This window comes from Heteronotia binoei, chromosome 1 (genome assembly GCF_032191835.1).
Source record: "Heteronotia binoei isolate CCM8104 ecotype False Entrance Well chromosome 1, APGP_CSIRO_Hbin_v1, whole genome shotgun sequence".
NCBI lineage: Eukaryota > Metazoa > Chordata > Lepidosauria > Squamata > Gekkonidae > Heteronotia > Heteronotia binoei.
Window position 1 is genome coordinate 107,559,406 of NC_083223.1, and position 25,759 is coordinate 107,585,164.

Here is a 25,759-nt window from a genome sequence, read left to right on the forward strand (position 1 = left end):
TCAAGAGCAGGAGAGCGTACACATCTTGAAAACCTGACTAAGGATCCACATCTAGCTGAGTTTTGAGGAGAAGTCAGCAGGAAAACCCCCCCAAATATTTAAATTACACTTAGTATAGCTAACATCTTCTTCCATTTCTAAAACAGACTTTTATAAAGTCTTCCTCTGTATTAGCAGAAGAGTAATAAATCTGGTTTGGTCCATTTCATATGAATAATAAGTTATAAGCACTTGTGCAGCTGTGTTGCAATGCCGTCCTAAGCAGTATGCAGTATTACACCATTCTAAGTCTACTGATGTCAATGGGTATTGTCAAGTCTACTGCAATGAATACACATAAGTCTTGGAGTACCTTAAAAAGTAATGATTTTATTCAATTTTGTTAGTCTTTACTCTGCAGCAAGATTCTTCTCTTAAATGCTATTATCTTTTGATTTTAATCTTTACTTTATCTGCACGAATTTGTGGATTCATTTGTGTGTGTGCATATTCTTAAACCGTCACTATGTTTACTATTTGCCAGAGAGGAATGAAACCAGAACAGAAACTCAAGAAAATCAGAATTAGGAAATCAGATTTTCAAAAATACTGACCTAATCTAGAGTATTGTTATGGTGAATTTTACTATCTTCAAGTAAATTCTGAAAACAACAGATCTGAAATTAGTGAACTTTCATTATGAATTTTTTAAAAAACCTCATTTGGCAGAAGTGTCTACAGTTGTAATAAAAAATACAAGAAAAGGGGAAAATTAAGAATTCATTGCCTACTCCATAGCAAGAGTTTATCCCAAGAAACCTACAACAGACCTGGTAAGACAATAGCATAACTACACAGATCAATATATAAAGCATAACGTTGTTTCACAGTTATTACAAAATTTTATTTAGCATATTTCTATGCCACTTTTCTCCTCGAGCACATGATTCATTACAGGTATAGAATGTTTTAAAAATGAGAGAATATAAGGAAAATGCTGATTTGCAGTTTCTAGATTTTTAACTTTATACTTTTATTGTGTGTGTGTGTGTGTATATATATATATATATGTGTGTTCTTGGTATTTTTAGTACTGTTTTGTAGGTATGTCTATATATACCAGAAATAATTTTTTTAAAATTAGAGAATATTTTAAAAAGTGTTCATTTTTACCTCTTGATATTTAACAATGCCCAAGGAATTCCTGTAGGAGTATTAAAGGCTGGAAGCAACTTCTTTCCTAGTTCCACTGCTTTCTTTCGAAATACCTGTAAAATTAAAACAAAAAACATGTAAGATACAATATGCCACAATGAACTATGGTATGGCAAACCATGAGAGGGCATGAGATGGGATAATGAAAAAGAGTGCATAATCTTGCAGCATGTTTATTCTTCAAACTATGTTTCAGATGACTACTAATATGATATGTGAATTGAGCCACAGTCCTCAACTTATTGTTTTTAAAATATCAGAGAACAGGGTGGATTGTTAATATCAAAAATTAGAAGCTGAAGAAAAATACCAGAACATAAAAGGAAAGATGTCTGGCTAGACAAAGTATGACACTGGCTTTAAGAACCCTCCTTCAAGGGCCTTTCTTGAGCTGCACTCGGGACTGACTGCATCCCCTGCCCTGTCTTTGGTACACCACTGATTATCAGTCATTTCATTTCTTCACTATTTTCTGCCAGTAATGTGGTGTTACCTGCATCTCAACTTGCCAGTATTCCTCCCACCAATTTTCACTCCACCTTGATCTAAATCCAATCCATCTTTCCTTATGACGTGATCTGCGTATATATTAGATTTTTAAAAATCTTTGTCTGACCTCTTTGCCAATTGGAAACCATTTAATTTCTTCATATTCTGACCTAACAGTGACCTCTTCTCCAAAGTAGATGTTGTGCATGACTTCAGATGCTGTGGCATTTCTTTTAAAACCAACTTATGTTCTTCACATAGTCTTTGAACTCTTCAAGAATGTTGTTTAGATAGTATTTTGGCACTATGAATATTGGCACTATGAATATGCTGGTATTTTTCTTCAGCTTCTAATTTTCGATATTAACAGTTCATGGTCCGTACCACAATCAATTCCTGGTCTTGTTTTAGCAGATAGACTACAGCAGGGGTGGCCAAACTGCGGCTCAGGAGCTATATGATTCTTTCACGCATATTGTGCAGCTCCTGGAAGTTGAGGAGGAACTTAATGCAGGCTTATTTTCAAGTAAGCATGCTTAGCATTGGAACCTCAGCCAGCCTCTGAGCACTGTCCCATAGGTAAATAACTATGTCTGCCATGTGTGAAGCAAGGAAAGAAGGGAAAATAGGCAGGCTTGTAAGCTCTTCTTCTCTACCACAGAGGTCACCTGAAGACCTAGAGTGGGCAAAGAGAGAGCAAGAGCTGAGAGTGTCACTGGAAGGAGGGACTTAATTAAAGTGGGTGGTGCAGGGTTCCCCTTTATTTTCACAGCTCTTGTAGGAGCTGTATACTAACCTTGGTGTCAAGGCAAAGAGAGATAATGATGGACAGTGATTTATGTGGTATATGTCTGTTTCCTCCTTCCACCAGTGCCAAAAACTAATTCCCCAACCCTTCCCTATTCTTGTCTTATGGAAACTGTTATTTCCAGTTTTTTTTTTTTTTTAATAAAGTTCAAATTTCATTTAAATCAAGTTATTCTACAAGCAAAATTGTCATTTAATTTTTTAAAAAATCCGAGTAAGATTTTTAAAACCCATAGGGAATTGGGAAAATGGCTTTTTTGGGGGTGGGGGTGGGGGATTTAATATCTCTACATTTCAATTCCCTTGCAACTGTTTTTAAATATTTAAAATGGGAGATATACATTCACAAATTTCCCCAAGTTAATCTGCCCTAACTGCAGGAAAGAACAGCTGCAGTGATTTGGGGGCACTGATACAAACACAAACGCTCCCAAGTAAACATGTACCATCTCAAAAAGTAAAGCAATTCCATTAATTGCCCGTGCACATAAAAGGTGGGGGGGGGGGGCGGCGAAATCCATCCTTTTAAGCCTTTTATGATTTATATACATAACAAAATATATGTATATATATATATTGAGCCACAACAAAATGCTTTCTTTACTCCTGGACTACTTCTTTAAGCCCACCTCCATAAGTCAAATTTTCCTATAGGGTTGAGTCAAGAAACAGCACCTTGAATCTTTGAGCACAGAAACAGTCTATCAGAGGATACAAATCTCTGGCTGCTGGCACAAGCCAAGCTATTAAGATATCTTTCAGATTTTGCTATAGTATAGGTATGGGATAGGGAGATGAAAGTAAAGAACAGGTTGCTGTATGTTATCAAGGCACTGCCACTTGCTGATAAATGCTTGTATGGGCAGAGTGTGGATGTTATTAGAAGCAACACTATGGGTAATAATGGAATTATTGTCAGGAGCTCTGTAAGCATGACAGTCATTGCTGTACAAGACTTCCGGGTTATGTCTTCTTGAACTCAGTGGGGGTCCACAGAGCTTGTCTCTAGTGGCCCCCCTGAATCAGGCGGTTGGAGAGGTGCCACAGATGTGGCATCTCCAAGGAGACCCTGAAGGGGTTTCCTTTTGGCATGGGGCTTTACAAGAAGCCAGGGGCATAGCGGCGGTTGTTCCTGTCCTTCTTGTATGCTCCGAAGCTCCACCGCCATGATTGCCATTATGGCAGTAAGAGGTGAACACCTGACTGCTTGCTCTCTTTTCTCTTAACAAACTTCTGATGCATTGCTTTCCTATCTCAAGCACGGCAATTCTACTTGGCAAGTAAGTTTGTTTTCAGTACCACAGGCTAATGGGTCGTTTTACATAACAAATGGGACAGTTCAAAGGAAGGGAAAGGCGCAGATTCCCCCCCCCCCCACTTTCCCGTGAATGAGGCTTCGAAAAGACAAAGAACAACTTTGAGCAGTGGCAACAATTTGAATTAGACTAAATATAGATACTCAAATTGACCCGGATTATAACTGAATATGTGTTAATGAGACTATTATCTGGTTATAATATGGCCTGAACAAAAACAAAATATATTTTAGAGAGATTTGTCTTTGCTGCCTGAGTGCAACTGAAATGGCAACAATCAAAACACATGGCTGGAGGAGATTTGGAGAGACAGACTAACTGGGTCTCTGAGTTACTTTTCAACATGGATTAATAGACTGAGTTATTTGGTAGAGAAAAATGGCATTACCAAGCAAAATGTTTTATAAAAAAGATATAATGGTCACCATAACTTCTCTAAAGCAAGATCTTGGTTCATTAACAGAGTTGATAAAAAAGCAAATGGGAGCTTTTATGTTGAAAGCGAGCGAAATCTCAAATCTACATGAGCAGAGTGTTAAAGAGATCTCGGTGATGCCTGTGGAACTGGAAATGGAGAGTAATCTGTTGGGAAACGAACAGAAGAAAACCAAAATGGAACCTTATTGCGCAGTTAAAAAGAAGGACCGGAAATCGAGACTGAAGTTTTTTTTGAGAGGAACAAGTGGCATGGGATCCTTACTGTTTTTACAGCGAGGGATGACTGCACTAAGGAGAGAGAAGGTACATCTCTGCAAAAAAATCAAGACGTGGAAAACTTTCAGGAAGAAGGGTCTTTGAACTGTTTCTCTCTCTGTGGCTAATTGGATATGGAATTCTCAACAAGAAATGACATGCGATTTTAAAAGGCCAAGTGAGATTTTTGGGTCATATTTAGTTGTTCCTCCTAGAGCAATATGGATATAAGAGTTAAAGGATTGAAAAGTTTTGAAAAGAATTTTATATAAATAGTTAACTTGGATTAAGTTTTAAGAAGGCAGACAACACAATTATTCTGTAACCTGGTAGATCTGCTCTTAATATAGTTGTTTGGAGAAATTGTTTATTCTGAGACAGATAAATTACTATGTTTTTTTCTGCTTATTACTTTTCTCTCTCTCTACATTTTATGATATTTTAAATCTGATTTCTTTTTCTTTCCCTTTGAAATAAGCAAGTTAGAAAGATTAAGATATTTGTTTCTTATGCTCATTTTAATGACAACATTGTTAAAATAACAAGTTAGTCTGTATTTTTGATATGGTTAAGCTTAGCCAGTTAGTTCTGACTTCTCTGACTTTTTTATACTTTTATGTGCTGAAGAATAGTTTAGACTTGTATTTTAAGAAATAGTTTAGTAAAAAGTGTATAATGAAAGGTAAAAATGGTAAAATATAAGGGGAAAATTTAATACTTGCAGGTAGAAAGAATTGGGTATTTCATTTGGAGGTAGAAATGTAACTGATATATTTGCATTTTTCTTTGTTTCTCGTCTCCCACTCTGTATCCACCCCTCCCCCTCTTTAATGCTTCTGTATCTACGCTTATGCTTTTTCTTTTTATAGTTAAAATCAATAAAAAATTATAAAAACTGACAGTCAATGCTGTACAAGTTCTTTACCATCCTATTTGTTCTTTTTATTACTGCTAGGGGAGCATAGGATCTAGACACTGCACCAGTGTAAATTCAGATTGACTATTTTAGGGATGACCACTGAACTACTCTGCACATTGTAAGAATTGCTTCTTAACTATATGACACAGTAACATTTTTAGACATAATGGCCTGTATCCAACTGCTTAGCCCCAAAGATTCAATTACTCTTGTCTTTAGAAGAGTGGGCAGCAATTCCTCTCAATTTTGCTGCAAATAGCCTGGCCTGTTCTGAGGGCTTGCTGATCTCCAGGAACAAAATCTCAGAGAACTGTAGTGAGAAGGGGAAGTAGGAGAGTTCCACTCTGTAAAGACTACAAATAGTTGGATATATCACACAGGCTTTCGGTAGTTCCAATCCTGCCAGCAGGATGCAGGAAGGGAACACGGTTCACATATGCAATCTCTCCCCTCTCATGTGCAAATTTCTTCCTCCCTTTCCCACAGTTTGCTGTTTAACCATGTGTATTATTATATAATATTCATATATGCATAGGGAGGGAGGGAGGACTGAACACAAATGGAAGAGGTCTAGGTGAGGAGTGCTCCCAGATCTGTGTTAATAACAAATGATGTTAAGATATAATGGCAAAAACAAACGGAAGTGGGAGACTTTTCAAGGAGGTAGGAAGGAAGTATGTAAAGTGTGTATCCCCACAAGCTGCTCTTTTAACCCTATCAGGTTACACATGTCTGCTGCAGCAGAATACAACACCCACACTACCCTCCTCACGGCAATCCAGTGATGACTGTGTTGAAGGAAAGTGTTGTAAAATCACAGCAGACTTATGACTTGGAGACTCTGTAGGGTTTCCAAGCCAGAGATATTGCCTGCCTCTGCATAGCAACTTGGCCTTCATTGATGGTCTCCCATGCATGTACTAAGGAGGGCTAACCCTGCTTACCTTTCAAGATCAGATAAGATCAGGCTAGCCTGGGTCATCCAGGTCAGGGTAATCCTATGTTAGCCAAATCAAAGGTTCAATAGTATTCCCTCACTCCAGAGAACTACACCATTTCAGGATGCAGGTGGCAAGATGTCGGAATGTTGGGCGAGGTCAAAAAATTCACATACAAGGAAAACTGGCATGTCATAGAGATGTTTTTAGTTGAACTTTAGTTGTTTTTAGTTGAGTTGGGAAAACTATACCATATGTTTTCTTAATGTATTCCAGTGGGAAAATTAATCTGTAGTTGTGTTGACTTTTGAATCCTGTTGGCTTAAGTGTTAGGTTTCAGATTTCTATTTTTTCAAACAGATGTCCCAGTCAGTATTATACATAAATTATAGTCATCTTTCTTTCAGTCCACCTTTATAGAAAGAGACATATACGCAATTGTAACTAATGCCAGGGGACCAGATATTCCTCAAACCAATGTCAAGATGATGTTACTGAACTACATCTGTTCACTTGAGCAGAACTTTGTACTTAAACTACTAATTGGAAGGACAATCCCATAACTGGATAATTGGAATGATAATCCTACCTCTTCTCCTGAAAGACAGTATGCTGAGAGCAGCCCACCAACAAAACGGATGTTTACTTCAAAAACAGAGACTTCTGCATTCTAGGAATAAAAATAAAATATTTTAAATCACAAATTCAGTTAGTATGAAAACATAAAATGATTTAAACAGTATCTGATTGCTTCTACAACCTTTAGCTTTATTTTTGGTCCAATGTACTAATATTAAAGACGGTACTAAAGTTCTCTCTCATGACTTAGCAACTTGGTTCAGTATCATAGTAAACAAGCTAGTCATCATTAAACTTTACTTCAAGGTGCAAGATCATACAATTTTGGTAAAATCCAAGAAACTTGGGGGAATTCCTGGAACAGTCTCCAAAAGGGCAGTCTTTTAAAGACTCCTTTTTTGAAAAAATGCAGATCTATGGATCACGCTGACAGATTAGAACTTGCTATTTACCATATTTAAATACTTCCTTTGATAGCTGCTTAAATTTATCCTATTCCCCTTGAATGTACATCGCATAAAACCACTTCATTCTACATTTTGTTTCTAAGATTTCTGAAATGAACCTGCATCTTCCCTTTCTTCAGTCACCTCAATGTGTCTATTAGAATAAATCTTTCCTACATCATGTGTTATGAAGCTACAACATAATGGTTCCTTTTCAACACATCAAAGAGATTCTGATACATCAAGGAACTAGGAAGCTGGTTATGATGATCTCACCCTCTTCCCTCCCTCACACACAGGATTTTCCTTTTTATCCCTTTTTCTTGCTGAGCAACAGCTATATCTGCTTTATTCTTATTTGTTCTTATATGACTGTCCCACCCAGTCAATTGAAAATATGTACATATTGATGCCGGCCCAGCTCAGGGTACTGAAGGAAGAGACAAAATCACCTTTTTATATTCAACTTCTGAGATGGCACACAAAAGGAGAAAGGGTCAGGTTGAATCAGGGGAAGTATGTATGAGGTGAACTGATAATAAAACTGAGGTAACTTTGTAATCATACTAACACCAGAAAATTTGTTGCCAACAAGTAAGTGTTTGTTATTCAAAAAGGTCTTTTAAAACTTTGAAGAGAGAGGCTTTCTTTTTATTTTCTGCTTAAACACTCAAGTATTGGTTTCTGAGTTTCACTGACTAGAAGGCAGGAACATACAACGAACTTCACTTCTTCTGTATACACAGAGCAGAGATCACTTCTCTTTTAAGAGCGATCTCCATTTTCACTAAGCAAGGATTACTTCTCTCCATTACAAGCAATTTCCTTTTTTGGCTTGAATGAGGAACCTTTCTGATTCTCTCATTCCTTTTGCCTCGTTTGCATTCCACACTCAGTGGGTAACTGTCTCTTCTTCAACTGTCAGTTCCCAACTGTCATGCCTTAACTCTCTCAACAGAATTCTGTTTGAACAGCCTGTCACTCAGAGGTTCTCACACGCTGTTAGGCATTAACCCTTGATGACTCATCACACCTGTGAAGGGAGGGTGATTAGGGAACTCCTTCCCCGCACAGCAGTGGCTCATTACCAGAGCCAAATGAGCATCTTTTTGCCTTCCTTCCCAACAGTGGTGTAGGGAGGGGGGCGGGTCGCCCCAGGTCTGGGGGGCCCCTGCATTGCCAAGGGGGGTCCCAAACAATGGCAAAGGCTGCTTCCTCCGCCTGCTGCTGCTGCTCTCTCTCTCTCAGCCCAAGCTCCCTGTCATCACCCGGCTCGGCTTGTCTCCGGGCGTGTGTGTGTATATGTGCGATTTCTCTGAAACCAGCAGACAGGGGGGAAGGCAGTGCCTTAGCAGCTGGGACTGGCGCGTGTGCCGGTCACATGTGTGTGCACGGTGAGGGGCGTGGGTCGTTTTCCAGGCGCCGCGGGTTAGCGCGGGTGCCCAACTCGGAGGAGCTGCTGCTGGCGGCTCGGGAGCTGCGAGGCCCAGCCGCCCAGCTGAAGCGAGGGGGGCCCGCAGGCTCGGGGCGGCAGCGGCTCGTCCGGCCCTACCTCAGCTGCTCGAGCTCCGCCACGGCCCCAAAGCCAGCCCGGCCGAAATTCACCCCCGGCGTTGGAAAGGCAGGCAAGCTCCTCGCCGCCGCCTGTCCTTTTCCCTCCCCAGAGATGCGGCTGCAGTAGCGTCGGCGGCAAAGGCTGCTTCCTCCGTCTGCTGCTGCTGCTCTCTCTCTCAGCCCAAGCTCCCTGTCATCGCCCGGCTCGGCTTGTCTCTGGGCGGGTGTGTATGTGCGATTTCCTGCACCGGTGGTGGAAGAATAATCACACACTGATACTGCTGCTGGGGACTGAAGACGGAAACCATTTCGGGGGCGGGGGGGGTAAGAGTAGGAAAGGCACGCGCGCTCACACACAAACACACACACCACCCCTCTCCCTCCTTCTCTCCCTTCCAGCCCTCCCATCAGCAATCGCTAGGAATTTGAATGAAGAGTAGTCCTCCTCCTCCTCTGCTGCTGCTGCCGCCGCCTCCTCTTCCTCCTCCTCCTTAGCTACTAGATCTCTGCCGGGATGCAAAACTCGAACTTGGAGGATCGCTTCTAAAGAAGCAGGTAGGTGCCTCCTTGCGGAACAGCCTTCAAGGATTCTTAGGATTACTGGCATGGCTCATCTTTCTCTTTGTGCTGCTTTTTTTTTTTTGTACAGCAGCCAGGTTTTTTGGAGGGGGGGCGGAGAGGAGAGCAGCTTCTCTTTCTTTACTGCCGATCACCCCCTGACACCACTTCCTGTTTCCCCCCCCACAAGTGGTGGCCATTTTGGGGAAGTTACATCACTTCCTGTTTCCAGCAGGGCTCCCTCGCAAGTGGTGGCCATCTTGCGGAAGTGACATCACCGGAAGTAACATCATATCCTGTTTCTGGCGGCGTGCACACACATAGGGGGGCCCACATAAATCTTGGGCCCCAGGCCCCCAAAGCCCTAGCTATGCCCCTGCTTCCCAACACTGAATATAAGATAAATGTGCCCCCTAACACAGTATAAAGAGTCTTTGAGGCTGGCTATATTAGGATTGTGAAAACTGTGTGTCATCCGTTCCCAATCTATCACCCTAGTTTAGAACTGTTTAGGAGGACTATCATTTCTTAAAGTTTATAACATCCTGGATTTGGAGAAAAGGAGGAAATACTGCAGAATCTCCAAACTCCAATAAAATAAACTATCAAAGACCCAATCAGGCCTGTTTCACTACCTGAGTTTATCATCCTCCTCTAGTGTGTGCACACATGAAAGCTTATTTATTTATAGTTAGGCTTATATACCGCCCTTCCCACCAAGTGGCTCAGGGCGGCTTACAACATTTTAATTCACATAATTCAGCTTAAAAACATTTACATAACAAAGTTAAAACCATAATTAATAAGACATAAAAATAAGAATAAAAAGCAGCGGTCCATAAATGCATTTTTAGTTTCATCCAGAAGATATTCTCATTGTCAGTTAGTTGTTATAGGCCTGCCGGAAGAGGACTGTCTTACAGGCCCTGCGGAACTGCCCTAGGTCCCGCAGGGCCCGCACCTCTTCCGGCAGCTGGTTACCGAGAAGGCCCGATCCCTGGTGGATTTCAGGCGGGCCTCCTTTGGCCCGGGGATTACTAACAGGTTTTGTGAACCCGATCGTAGTACTCTCTGGGGAACGTGTGGGGAGAGACGGTCCCTAAGGTAGGCAGGTCCTAGGCCATATAGGGCTTTAAAGGTAATGACCAACACCTTGTACTGGACTCGGAATGTTATTGGCAGCCAGTGCAGACCCCGAAGCCCCGACCGAATGTGCTCCCATCTTGGGAGCCCTAATAGCAGCCGAGCAGCGGCATTCTGCACCAACTGCAATTTCCGGGTCCGACACAAGGGTAGCCCCATGTAGAGGGCATTACAGTAGTCCAACCTCGAGGTGACCGTAGCATGAATCACTGTTGCTAGGTCGTCGCGTTCCAGGAAGGGGGCCAACTGCTTCGCCCGCCTAAGATGAAAGAATGCGGACTTGGCAGTGGCTGCTATCTGAGCCTCCATTGTCAGTGAAGGCTCCAATAGTACCCCCAAACTTTTGACCCTGCTCGCCGCTATCAACGGCGCGCCATCAAAAACTGGCAGGGGGATTTCCCTTCCCGGGCCACAACGACCCAAGCAAAGGACCTCTGTCTTCGCCGGATTCAGCTTCAGCCCGCTCAGCCTAAGCCGCCTAGCCACTGCCTGTAACGCCCGGTCCAGATTTTCTGGGGCGCAGGCAGGCCGTCCGTCCATGAGCAGATAGAGCTGGGTGTCATCAGCATACTGATGACAACCCAGCCCATACCTTCGGGCAATCTGGGCAAGGGGGCGCATATAGATGTTAAATAACATCGGGGAAAGTACCGCCCCTTGAGGCACTCCGCAATCAAGCGTGTGTCTCTGGGACAGCTCTTCCCCAATCGCCACCCTTTGTCCCCGACCGTCAAGGAAAGAGGAAAGCCATTGCAAGGCCAGCCCCTGAATCCCCGCGTCGGCAAGGCGGCACGCCAGAAGCCGATGGTCGACCGTATCGAACGCTGCCGATAGGTCTAACAACATCAGCACCGCTGAGCCACCTTGATCCAGATGCCGCTGAAGGTCATCCACCAGGGCGACCAGCACCGTCTCCGTCCCATGGCCCAGGCGGAAGCCAGACTGGCAGGGGTCAAGGACAGAAGCATCCTCCAGGAAACTCTGTAGCTGCAACGCCACTGCCCTCTCAATAAGTTTACCCAAAAAGGGCAAATTCGAGACCGGCCGATAGTGTGCCAATTCGGCCAGATCTAACGTTGTTTTTTTCAAGAGGGGGCGGACCTCAAGGCTTATGCGCCTTGAATAAATCTGGTCAATGCCTGACAGATAGCAACTTAATGGTCACAGGTCTGTTAAGCGGTATATCCAGCCCAGTTGCACTTAGCTACCTAACACTAGGAAGTCACATTGATGTGACTTCAGTTTTCAGTGTTTTTTTAAAAAGTAACCACAATTTGCAGTGGGACAACAAATGGGGGAAGACATCAAGCTCATCCACATCAAGTTAATGAAACACTTCCATGTTTCCCATAACCACCTATGGCATCTGAACCACAATTACGGTTGTACACTTCCCTACAAATGTACAGAAAAATACAAACCATGTTTTATTACAAATGTGGAAGTTCTTTGTTAAGGGGAGAAAGTTCAAGAAAGTCAAGTTAATTCCCAAAGTAACTAAAACATGGTTTGCTACTGATTATTTATAACTAGAAATCCATCAGTTTCCTCCTGATATAGTTCAGCTGTGTTCAAAAGGAGAAGAAACAGTTAAACAGTTCAATACGGTCCTGGGGAAAAATGGTAGAGCTAGTTTTCTGTTTTATTTGTATCTTCAAACTTTAAGATAATATTCCGCATCTGATGCTCTCAGGATACAAACAAAGGATGGGGATCAAAGAACTGAACCATTCTCAAGCAGCAATACTACTAAAGTGCATTTGCGTAACACTCAATTATTCTCCCCCCCTCCCAACGGCACAAAACATCAATCCTTTTTCTCTAACATGTACTTCATATTTCAGCTACAGATCCCTTGCATGAGTCTTACTTCATGGATTTCAGTAACCAACCTGCAGATTACTTTCTTTCTTTCTTTTTTAAAATAAATTTTTCTTTATTACTGTATTCTATAATCCACATATTACAAACAATCCACCCAATAGACACACCCACCACCACCACATTTAAAGGAACACAAAGATAACTTGCTAACAATTATTTCTTATTCTATCTACTCAAATCTTAAGTTTTCCACCCAATCATACACCGGTTTCCATGTATCTCTGCATTCCTTCATATTTCCATCTTTCAACCTCGTGGTAAGAAAATCCATTTCCACGGTCTCCAATAGTTTAACTATAAATTCATTTCGGTTTGGTACGTTGTAGGTCTTCCAATATCTGGCATATAGTATTCTGGCAATAGTTAACACATGGAGTAGTATTTTTTCCTCCGATTTTGACACATCAATTTTTCAAACATTTAATAAAAACAATTCGGGTAGATGGGGAATTTGCTTTCTTAATATCTTTTGTATCCATATGGACACTTGAGTCCAGTATTTTTTGGCCCTATCGCAGAGCCACCACATGTGGAACAAGGAACCTTTTGTTTTATTACACTTCCAGCATTTGTTGGAAGCCAGAGGGTAAGCTCTAGCGAGTTTATCTGGGGTATAATACCAATGATAAATCAACTTATATAGGTTTTCTTTAAATAAAGCCGATTTCGTCAATTTCAAATTTTCTCTCCAAATTTTCTCCCACTCAGTAATTTCTATGCTATAACCAAAATCTTCCATCCAACACACCCAGGCTTCTTTTACCACTTCATCCTGCAATTTATATTCTAATAACCAGTTATATATTCTAGAAACCAATTTCTGGTCTGATTCTAAAATAATTGCGTCAAATTCATTTAGCTTATTTGAAAAGCCTTTTTCCTTATTCAACTTAAACCTGGAACTTATTTGCACCTTTAACCACCAATCTAGCTTTGAGTATTCCTTGGTTTTAATTCACCTTTCAAATCTAGTAAGCAATTATACGTATAGTTACCCTCCCAAGAGTAAAGATTCGGGTGTACTGCCGCTTCAACCGGTGATAGCCACTTGGGTGTGTACTTATATATCAGCGTTTTTATCTCCCACCAGATTTTAAAAAGTGGTCTCCTTATCTCATGTCTGAGAAATTTACTATCCTTAGCTGGAGGGCTATACCAAGCATAAGAATGCCACCCTCTTGATAAGTCTGCGCCTTCCAAAGTCAACACTTTTTTATTTTTTAATAGTATCCACACTCTCACCCAAGTCAAGGCACATGCCTTATGATACAACTGCCAGTTTGGAAGCGCAAATCCACCTCTTAGTTTAGCATCTTGCAGAACTTTTAATTTGATTCTTGGTTTTTTATTCTGCCAAATGAATTTTGTCACTAATTTATTTAATTGTTGGAAGAAAGTCTGGGGAACTGAGATTGGGATCATTTGGAACAAAAATAAAACCCTAGGTAGGATATTCATTTTAACCGAGGCAATTCTTCCTAATAGTGAAATTTGCATGTCACACCACCTTGTTAAATCATCTTTTATCTCTTTTAATATTTTTTCGTAATTATCTCTTAATAGATAGATAGATAAATTTATTGTCATTGTTCTCAAAAAAGGAAAATGAGAGCAACGAAATGAGGTGCTCTTGCACAAACATACCAACACATCAACACTAAAGAAAAGACATATACATAAACCATTTAAATACATCTAAAACAAATAACCATTCATAACCCTACATTTAGCCTACATCTAAAACAAATAACCATTCATAGCCCTGCATTTAGCCTAACCACAGCACTTGGATAGAAGCTGCCCTTAAATCTATTTGTCTTTTATCTATAACGTTTTCAGATCTGCAGTTAAGAAAATACCAAGATATCTAACCTTCTTTTCATAGAGGAATCCTGATTTCATTACCAATTCATCAATCTGGTCTTTCGTCATATTTTTGGTGATAAATTTAGTTTTCTGATAGTTTACTTTGAATCCCGCCACTTCTCTGTATTGTTTTAATCTTCTTTTAAGATTTACAATCAAATTATTGGGGTCCTCTAATGTGATCAATACATCGTCTGCAAAGGCTTGTATTTTATAAGTTTCTTTTTTCACTTTAACTCCCTTAATCTTGTGATCTTCCCTTATCACGTTTAAGAAAGGTTCTAGTGATAAAACGAAGAGTAAGGGAGAAAGCGGGCAGCCTTGCCTCGTACCTTGCTCAATTCTTATCTGACTCGATATCGATCCATTAATATTAATTTTGGCTTTTTGATTAGTATATATGGTCTCTATTGCTCTCACAAATCCATCTCCACATCCAATTGCCTTTAAAATCTTGAAGATAAATTTCCAGTTCACATTGTCAAATGCTTTTTCAGCAGCCAAAGTAAACGCAGCAAATTGTTTATCTGGGTGTTCCTTATAATATTCTAATACATTCAAAATCATTCTTAAATTTTGTCTCATTGTTCTCAATTTTCTTCCGGGAATAAAACCTGTTTGGTCTTCTTCTATGATATGTGGTATGATTTTTTTCAATCTATTGGACAGAATGTTAGCATAAATTTTATAGTCCATATTTAATAAGGAAATTGGTCTATAATTTCTTATGAATCTGAACCTTCCTTATGGATTAACGATATTAATGCTTCTTCCCATGACGCAGGGATCCTGGATTTTTCTGCTATTTCATCCACCACTCTTTTATATGGTTCCATCAGTAATTCGTCAAAACAATTATAAAATTCGATAGGCAGTCCGTCTAGGCCCGGAGCTTTATTCTTTTTCTGCTTCTTCATTGCCTCAGCTATCTCAAACATGGAAATTGGTTCTTCTAGTGATTTCTTCTGCTCTTCTGACATCTGTTTCATTTTACTTTGTTCTAGATATTCTCTTTGCAGATGTTCCGATAGTTCTTCTCCTTTATAAAGCCTTTGAAAGAAATTCTTAACTATTCCTTCCATTTTTCCCTTCTGTGACACCACCATCTGATTTTCATCTTTCAGAGATCCAATTATTTTCTTCTCTCTCTGTTTTCTCAATTTGTATGCTAACCATCTGCTCATCTTGTTTGCATTTTCATAGTAATTTTGCTTAGACCACTTTAATTTCTTTTCCAATTCTTCTGATAATAGCAAGTTAATTTGATGTTGTATCTTCCGAATCTTCATTTTAATTTCTTCTGAGTTTCTTTCCTTCTGGATTTTTTCTTGTTTATCTAATTTCTCCACTAATTCATTATACTTATGCAATCTTTCCTTTTTCCTTCTGGCAGAGTAACTATAATAATAATAATAATAATAATAATAACTTTTAATTTCTATCCCGCCCTCCCCGCCAAAGCAGGCTCAGGGCGGCTTACAACATAAAATACATTATACATCAGATTACATAAATTGCAAATAAAATCCAAGTTAAGACAAATTACAAGTTAAAATTTACAAATTACAATGGTGCTAAAACATTCGATCTTCAATAATTCCATAAAATTCAGTAACCAAGAGCACTTTTTTAGAGGCATTTCCTAGTTTATCATTGGTTGAAGGCTAGTTTATAGAGGTGGGTCTTACAGGCCCTGCGGAACTGTTCCAAACTCCGCAGGGCCCGCACCTCTACCGGGAGTTGATTCCACAGCAGTGGAGCAGCAATAGAGAAGGCCCTATCTCGGGTGGCCTTCAATCTGGCCTCCCTTGGCCCAGGGACGGTCAGCTGGTTTTTTCCAGCCGACCGCAATGCTCTTGCGGTTTTTTCCAGCCGACCGCAACTAATAGCGATTCCTCTAAAAAATGCTTTAAAAGCGTCCCATATTACTTGTACTGATGAATCTTCTTTCCGATTGAGATAAAAAAACATCTTTATCTTCTCTTTCGCCTCTTTTAAAAACTCTTGCTCTTTCAAAATTTGAGTATTCAATGTCCAACGTAGCCTGGTTGCCGCTTTATGTAGAATAATTTGTACTGGACTATGATCAGAATAAGTTCTTGGTAGAATATCAGCTTGTTTTAATAATGTGGCTAAAGACGTTGACAACCAACACATGTCTAGCCTGGACCAGGAATTATATACATGTGAAAAATAGGTAAAGTCTGTCGTTGTAGGATTTTTTGTTCTCCATGCGTCCACCAGACTTAACTCTTCTATCATCCTAAAAAAGGATTTCGGTAAGACACCTCTTTTTTTTTTACCTTCTTATTCACCGATTTCCTGTCTTCGTGTGCATCATAAACTGCATTGAAGTCCCCCAAAATACAGTAGTTCGCCGTTTCAAATTCCAGCAATTTCTTATGCAACATGTCAAAAAAAATTTCTTGAGCGTTGTTTGGAGCATATACATTTCCTATTACTGTTTTTCTACCGTCAATCTCTATTTCTACCAAGACAAGCCTGCCACGTTCCTCACTATAGAGTAATTTTGATTTAATGTGCTCTTTAATGTAGATAGCGACTCTTCTCTTTTTCTTCACGTCTGAGGAAAAATATAGTTGCTCCAAATTTTTATTTTGCAAATATTTCGAATCAGTGTTCTTAATATGAGTTTCTTGAATGCAAATGATGTCAGATTGTGTTTTCTTGAGTTGGAGAAAGGTTCTTCTTCTTTTTGGTTCATTAAGTCCATTAATGTTTATCGAGGTAATTTTTAAACCTGAGCTACTCATTTTCCTTCACTCTATAACTATCTGGTATTTTTTTTTCCCCCTTGGAAACTTGAGATCTAGTCCTTACTCTATCTTCCTTTTCTCTTGTCGCTTCATCTTCTCCTATTCTAATCAAGTCTTCTTCTTCATTGTTGTCTTCTGGTCCAGATTTCTGACTCTCTTGTTGTACGTGCCTACTCCAAAAGTCTTGCACTTTATCAAGTGATGTTAAGTTATATCTTTTGCTTTGATAAGTAAAAAAAATCCCCTCCAGGACTAGCCACTTGAATAAAATGGATTGCTCCATTAGCCAGGTCGTTAGCTTCTTGTATCCAGTTCTCCTGCGCTTAACACTCCAAGGAATCTCCTTCAGCACTTTTATTTTATGTCCTTTCCATATCAGTTCCTCCTCTCTCGTAATCTTCAGAATTCTCTCACACTTTGATACTCTCATGAATTTAATATGTACTTCCCGAGGCAAATTGAATTTTTTCGTATAGGTAGATGTCACTCTTTTGACCCAATCTATTTCAACTTCCATTTCTTTCGCTGTGTGTTCCTCATTTAAAGTTAATATTTCTATAACTTTTTTATGAATATCTTCCCCTTTTTCTTCCGGTATATTTTGGAATCTTAGAATGTATACTGCTTTGTCCCATTCTATCCTAGTTATTCTATCTTCTAATTGTGAGGTTTGCATTTTAGATTCTTTCATATTGGAGGCAGCCACTTTCCCTTGTTCTTCCACTACTTCCACTTTTGCAGCTAGTTTATATATTTGTTGCGTATTGGCCAACAGTTGTTGAAAATTTTCCACTTTGTCATTTGTTTTTCTTATTTCTTCTTTCAACTCCATCTTTAATTCATCTAGTGCTTCTTGGTTTTGTTTAAAGCCAGCAACCATAATATTTTGTAGCTTGTCTATTGCATCTTGGTTTATAGTTGCAGTAACAGATTTCCCTAAACCTGGGGATGTGCCCTGGGCTATCTTTTTAGCTTTGGCGTCCATCCTCTAGGGAGGTTAAAGAAGCTTACTTCTAACCTTATACTCTATATTAAAACTCAGTTTTGTTTCCTCTGTACTTTAGACTTCTCACCACAATGCTTACACAATATTTCTGTTATTACAGTTCAGGTTATGCCTCTAAATACCTCCTAAATCCCTCCTACTAGAATATTTCAACAATCAAAAGCAGATCAATAGAAAGTAGATGCTTATATCACTAACAGTCAGCTTTACACCTCTAATCATTAATTGGAACAGCAATGCATTAGCAGTTATCACAGATAGTAATTCGCCCCTTTAAGACTCACAGTCCTTACTTTGCCAGGCCCCTCCTTCTTCTTCCCATCATGCTCACAAACATGTTATACAATTATAGCCACCTCCATGTTTTCTTAAGAAATAGCCAGTCTAAATTTAAATGTCTCATATCATATATTCAATAGACCAAACCTTTTTACACAAAGTTTTTTCCTAAAGTGATGTTTCCAAGCCCTTCTTCAAGGAGGAGACAGCCGCAGCAAAGTCAAAAAAGAAAAGAAAAAGAAAGCCCTGCCGCTAAAAACTATCTCCTCCTCCTCTTTGACTTCACTCCGTTCGCTCTTCTGACACTGCCGTCTTGCACTTTCCTCTCCTCCACCTCTTTTCTTCACACTCCTCCTTTCTCCTATCTTACTTCCCCATTTATACTCAGTTCAGTTCAGTTCTTATTCTTTCAGACTTAGTCAGTAATAGCTCCCCCCCTCCTTCCAATTCTTCTTCTTCTCACCCCCGCCTCCAAACCTCCAAGCACTTCCTTGCGTTCCTTCAGCCACTTTCCAGCCTCTCCTTTCTTAATGTCTCTCCGTCTCGCGCCGTCTTCCACCTTCTCAGCCGTCTCTTTAGCGCCAACAAGCAAACCTTCTGTTTTAATCTCCCGTCACTCCAACTCGCCCAGTAAATTCCGCACCGCCATGCATCTTGACTCCTTCCTCCCCTTCCTCTTCGCCATTCCTTCCGTTCTCTCCGCCAGTCTCACCGCTATTCTTTCCGTTCGCCCCGACCATCTCACCAGCACTCCTCTGCACCGACGTCTCCACCGATCAGCTGTAAGTTTCCTTTTAGTTCTTATCAAAATATGGTTATTCTATGGTTGATAGTAGTCGCTTGTATCTTCTGTGTCCCTTTTTCCAGCAGCCCAGTTAGTGCTATAAGCACTTGCAGCCTCGGCTCAGAGATTCAGCAGAGCCTGGGGAAAGAAGCCTCCGCCGCTCCCCCGTGCCTCTGCTCGCTCTCCCAGCTTTGGGGTGTCTTCCGGCACCCCTCTAAAGGGTACCCGCAAACGTGGGCCCCCTCTAGGATCTGCAAACTCGAAGTGCCTCCTTCAGCTATAGGAGTCCGCTCCCTTCACTGCGCCATCTTTCCGGAAACTGCAGATTACTTTCTATAGGCAGCTGTTTAACTAGTTTCTATCCTTTATTTGTAGCATACAGGATCTCAGAGTTCCCTTGGCAAGCAGTGTGCCAATCAACACTATTCAATTCAGCTTATATTTGTTTTTACTTACCATGCAATGTAAGTACTAACTGCTTTACTAACTACTACTAACTTTGCATTTTGTATGTAATATATTTAAGCCTCCCACTGAGAATGCTGAATGAAAATCTCTGAAGAGTAGTCTGTGGATCAAATCAGCTAAAAATTGCAGACCCTACTACCACTGCTCTACGGTGGCATGTCTCTAATTCTAGACCAGTATAGGGGCATGTGCTTCAATCACTAACATTCTGAAAAATCCATTCAGCCATCACTTTGCAGGAAAGAGCCCTTTGGATTTATCATGCTGTCTCTAAAATACAGCAGGCAACATGAGTTGTTAGCCTTTAGTAAGTTATGATTAATCACATTTCTGTTAAATTAATGGTTGTTCAGTGGAGCCTAGCTTTAGGTACAGTAGAAAAACCTTTACATACAACTAGTTGTTTTGCTAGATGGAATGTCTCACTGTATTTAAAAAGAGATTAAAAATATTATCTTTCTCAAGAGCTGCAAAAGGTGCAGCTAGTAGTAATATATATTGTAATGAGTTAATCTATGAAATTTAGGGTTGCCAAGTCCAATTGAAGAAATATCTGGGGATGGGGACTTTGAGGGTGGAGCCAGGGGCAAGGATGTGACAAGCATGACTGAACTCCAAAGGGAGTTCTAGCCATCACATTAAAAGGGATTACACACCTTTTAAATGCATTCCCTCCACTGGAAATAATGAAGGATAGGGGCACCTTTTTGGGGGGGCTCATAGAATTGGACTCTTTGGTCCACTTTTTTTGAAACTTAGGGGGTGTTTTGAAGAGAGGCACTGGATGCTATGCAGAAAATTTGCTGCCTCTACCTAAAAAAAATAGCCCCTCCCCAGAGCCCCAGATAGCTGCAGATCAATTCTCCATAGGGAATAATGGAGTTCCCAGCAGATATTTCCCTCCCTCCCCACCCCCCACTTTCTGATGAACAGACACTTAAATATTCTCTTTTCAACTTTGTTAGTCTGAGCAAACTATTAGCACCAAGCATGCACAGTTTGATTTAATACAGTTGATGAACAGTTTAATACTCACTGCCATCCGAGAAACAAAACAATTTATTGTATATACAAAATGAAGACATCCACCCCCCACATCTATTGATTGGAATTAGCGAGGGAGTTAAATTGATTGCTACTGGAATTAATTGATATCAAATATATATAAGGAATTGGGGGGGGGGGTTCTTGGGTTGATTAGAATTAGGGTCTAGTTAGACGGAGTGAGGAGAGAGCGATTAGATACCAGCCTTGATAGTGGCTTATAGCAGCTGCTGCCAGCGAGGAATGGCCGGCTCAGGGATTCCAGTGCTCCTGGGGAGGGGGAGGTATGGCGGTGGGAGCAGATATTATAAGGGAGGAGGACAGAGACAAGTTGGTGCTCAGCCCCCCTCCAATCTGCGGCCCATCCCAAGGGTGACAGGTAGTAGGGCCAGGTGTAACCCGCCTCCGTCATTGGTGTTATGCAACGCCAGGTCCATTAATAAAGAAGAAGATGAAGATATTGGATTTATATCCCACCCTCCACTCCGAAGAGTCTCAGAGCGGCTCACAATCTCCTTTACCTTCCTCCCCCACAACAGACACCCTGTGAGGTGGGTGGGGCTGGAGAGGGCTCTCACAGCAGCTGCCCTTTCAAGGACAACCTCTGCCAGAGCTATGGCTGACTCAAGGCCATTCTAGCAGGTGCAAGTGGAGGAGTGGGGAATCAAACCCGGTTCTCCCAGATAAGAGTCCGCACACTTAACCACTACACCAAACTGACCTCAATTCTCCGAGAGTTTATGCTCGAGCAGAATATGGACCTGGCTTGCGTGACTGAGACCTGGATCCGGGAGGCAGATACAGTAGCCCTCTCGCAAACAGCTCCCCCAGGTTACTCAGTCTTCCACCAATCGCGGACTAGCGGGCGGGGGGGAGGAGTGGCATTATTTGCACGGGAGGCTTACTCCTTCAGGGCGCTCCCGGCCCCAAAGATTGAGGGCATTGAATGTGCCGGTCTGGCGTGGGGGGATGGAGAGGGGTTGGCGATTTGGCTGGTGTACCGTACGCCTAACGCACCAGCCAACGCCTTACCGTCCCTGCTCGAGGCGGTGACAGGCTGGGCGTTGGAGCACCCAAGGCTGATAATCCTGGGTGACTTCAACGTCCATGCTGATGACCCGTCCTCCAGTCAGGCGGCGGACCTAGTGTCTTCCATGGCGACACTGGGACTCTCTCAATTTGTTGCAACCCCCACCCACCAGGCCGGACACATGTTAGACCTGATCTTTGCGGCTGGGATTGTAGTGAGCGACATAACTGCAGAGGCAGTGCCATGGTCGGATCACTTCGCCCTCAAGGCCCGTGTAGATATGCCTCCCCAAACCTGTTTAGGCGAAGAGCCGATTATGGCTCGCCCGCGGAGCCAAATGGACCCGGAACGGTTCCAGATGGCTCTGTGGGACCCCTGGCCCTCTGGCGACTCCCTCGATGGCCTGATTAGAGACCTGGAATAGCCGGCTCTCTAGGGCCATCGAGAAGATCGCACCTCGGCGCCCTCTGCGGCCTCGGACTAAGCTGGTTCCGTGGTATACCCCGGAATTACGCCAGCTGAAACAAGGCCTTAGACGGCTAGAGAGGCAATGGCGGCGTACTCGTGACGAGGCGACTAGAACATCTTACAGGAAGTTTATGAAGTCCTATGAGATGGCAATCAAGGCCGCAAAGAAAACATACTTTGCGGCTAAGATTGCATCTGCAAATTCGCGCCCAGCCCAATTATTTAGAATAATTCGGAACCTGACTACATTGCCTCAAGGCAACTTAAAAGCTAAGGAATTGGAGATTGGCTGTGAGGCTTTTGCGAAATTTTTTGCGGATAAGGTCCAATCGCTCCGCCATGACTGCCCTGCCAATTTGGAGGCAGTAAGTGAACTCGAAGCCCAATGCGTGTCTTCTGATTTAACTCTGGATTGCTTCGACCCGCTCAGCTTGGAGGAGGTCGACAGAATTCTTGGTACTGCACGATCCACGACTTGTGACCTGGACCCATGCCCCTCCTGGCTAATTAAGGCCTGCCAGGAGGAATTAAGATATCCTATACGGGATATTATAAATTGATCCTTTTCAGAGGGTGTTTTTCCAACACCCCTGAAAGAGGCATTGGTCCGCCCTCTCTTGAAAAAACCGTCATCAGACCCGGCCGAATTGGCGCACTACCGGCCGGTCTCAAATTTGCCCTTTTTGGGCAAAATTATCGAGAGGGCTGTGGCGGTGCAGTTACAGGAATTTCTGGAGGACGCTTCCATCTTAGACCCATGCCAGTCCGGCTTCCGCCCGGGCCATGGGACGGAAACAGTCCTGGTCGCCCTCATGGATGACCTCCGATGACAACTGGATCGAGGCGGCTTGGCGGTATTGCTGTTGCTAGACCTATCGGCTGCGTTCGATATGGTCGACCATCGGCTGCTGACCCGCCGCCTCGCCGACGCAGGAATTCGGGGGCTAGCCTTACAGTGGCTCTCCTCCTTTCTTGATGGTCGGGGACAAAGGGTGGCAATTGGGGGGGAGCTGTCTCAGAGGCACCCACTTCATTGTGGTGTGCCCCAGGGAGCAGTTCTCTCCCCGATGTTGTTTAACATCTTTATGCGCCCCCTTGCCCAGATATGCAGATGATACCCAGCTCTATCTATTGATGGACGGCCGGGCTGGTGATGTCCCTATAAATTTGGACCGGGCATTACAAGCCGTGGCTGACTGGCTCAGGCTGAGCGGGCTGAAGTTGAATCCGGCGAAGACTGAGGTCCTTTGCGTGGGCCGCGGCGGACCGGGAGGGGAGATTACCCTACCGGCTTTTGATGGTGCGCCACTGGTACCAGTGCGCAAAGTCAAAAGCCTGGGAGTGCTACTGGAATCCTCTCTATCAATGGAGGCCCAGATAGCCGCCACTGCTAGATCCGCCTTCTTCCATCTCAAGAGGGCGAGGCAGCTGGCTCCCTTCTTGGAGCGCAGCGACTAGCAACTGTGATCCACGCAACGGTCACTTCGAGACTAGACTACTGCAATGCCCTCTACATGGGGCTGCCCTTATACCGAACACGGAGACTTCAGGTAGTCCAGAACGCGGCGGCCAGGCTGCTGGAGGGACTACCACGGTGGGAACCTGTGCGGCCTGGGCTGCGGGATCTGCATTGGCTGCCGGTTGTGTACCGTGTTTGCTATAAAGTGCTGGTTATTACCTTTAAAGCCCTATATGGCCGAGGACCTGCCTACCTAAGGGACCGCCTCTCCCCATATGTGCCCCAGAGAGCACTGAGATCTAGCTCTCAGAACTTACTAACAATCCCTGGGCCAAGAGATGCTAGGTTGAAGGCTACTAGGGAGCAGGCCTTCTCAGTGATGGCCCCTTGTTGGTGGAACCACCTTCCAGAGATGGTGCGAGCCCTGCGGGACCTGAACCAATTCCGCAGGGCTTGCAAAACATTTCTTTTCCAGCTTGCTTTCGAGATAGAACCTGATTAATCTGACATGTGGACATCTAGCCATCTTGTGGATATTATGATTACAGAATTTAGCACCCATTTTATACATTTTATCTATTTTAAAATAATTTATTATGCAATTGATATATTTAAAATTGTTTACATTGTTTTATATGAATCATGGGATCTCCATGTCTGTTAGCCGCCCTGAGCCCGCTTCGGCGGGGGAGGGCGGGATATAAAAATAAAGTTATTATTATTATTATTATTATTATTATATAAATACAGGTCTATATCAGCATTGTGAACACATTTTCTGTCAGTAACTTGCAATAGATGGGGATGGTTCTCCTTGTAGCTCTCAATGAATGCCTTACATTCATAGCTGCATATAAGGTGGCAACAGAGCTTCCACTCCAAAGGTTTTCCCTCAGTCTTCCCAGACCTTCCCCAAGCATTAAAAAAATAGGGAAAGCATTATACTGTAACTTTATATTGCAACTATGTATTAGTTCCTGGCTTCCAAGACAGAAGGCAAAAGAAGAAGGGGACGGCAAAATATGAGATGGCTGGACAGAGTTACTGATGTAACTAACATGAATTTAAGGGACTTCGGAGAATGGTGGAAAACGGGGGGATCTGGCGTGACTTGGTCCATGGGGTCGCAAAGCGTTCGACTCAACTGTGCAACTGAGCAACAAAGCTCTTCTGATTATGAAGCTTTGAAGAGAAAACTGTGCAGCCAGCATCTTTTGACTGTATAACTCTACCATGAAAAGGTCTGGAAATTAAAAAAAAAGAAAGGCAGGAAATAGTATACTATTGTAACAGGATGTTACAGTGCTATACTGTATCTACTCAAATACAAGACAAAGGTTTTTCCCAGATGTGCCAACAATGAAATTTCCATACTAGTTAACAGTTATGTCATATGATTTTATGTATCTTACATTTTTAGAGTGAGTTGACTTACATTCAGGGTCACCTTCAAATACAGTTATCATTACTGATTAAAAACAAAACAAAACCCAAGTCCTCTGGTGACACAGAAAATGGCTGCCACTGGGACTGAGGTAAAGAAATGGCACTGATGTGAGAGGGGTCTAAAGACATGCACTTTCTCATCCACAGTGTGCAAATGTACTTCAACAGATCTTTCAAAAAGACTGCATCAAACCAGATTTTGGAAAGATCATGAAACAGAAGAACACAAGCAGGATCATTGGCTGGGACTGCTCTTGAAAACTGTGTTATTATTCAAAATTGTTTTTAGTTTTATTCTGTAATGCAAAAGAGTACAAGTGGTTTCTGCTGAAATATAAAAAGAGAACAGCCCTTAGCCAAGAACATCTAATGTACACAGAGATTAGTTTTGCAGGGGTTTCTACTCTATGTTCCAGAACATTGCAATAATTTTTTTGTACCACAACATCAAATTTTGAATTTTTCAGCACATGAATGGTTAGGTTTGAAGGATTTTGTATCTGATCACACAACCACCACCTTATTCACTTGGAGTTTGTTCAGAGGCGGGTGCCTGAGCTGTAAAACTGTTTTATCCCCTGAGAAAGTAGTATTTCTTGACTTGTTTTGATC

At 42.1% G+C, this 25,759-nt stretch overlaps 1 protein-coding gene across 1 annotated transcript in view; it reads right to left on the minus strand.

Moving 5' to 3' along the window:
• The window catches only part of MAN1A1 (mannosidase alpha class 1A member 1), an 89,987-nt gene that overhangs the window by 34,113 nt on the left and 30,115 nt on the right, over positions 1–25,759 (minus strand). Inside the window, exons 4-5 of the mRNA XM_060238690.1 lie at positions 6,946–7,026; positions 1,153–1,247 (exon numbers count right to left, since the gene is read on the minus strand). Of these exons, the coding sequence (XP_060094673.1) occupies positions 1,153–1,247; positions 6,946–7,026 (176 nt within the window). The remainder of the gene's footprint in view (positions 1–1,152; positions 1,248–6,945; positions 7,027–25,759) is intronic.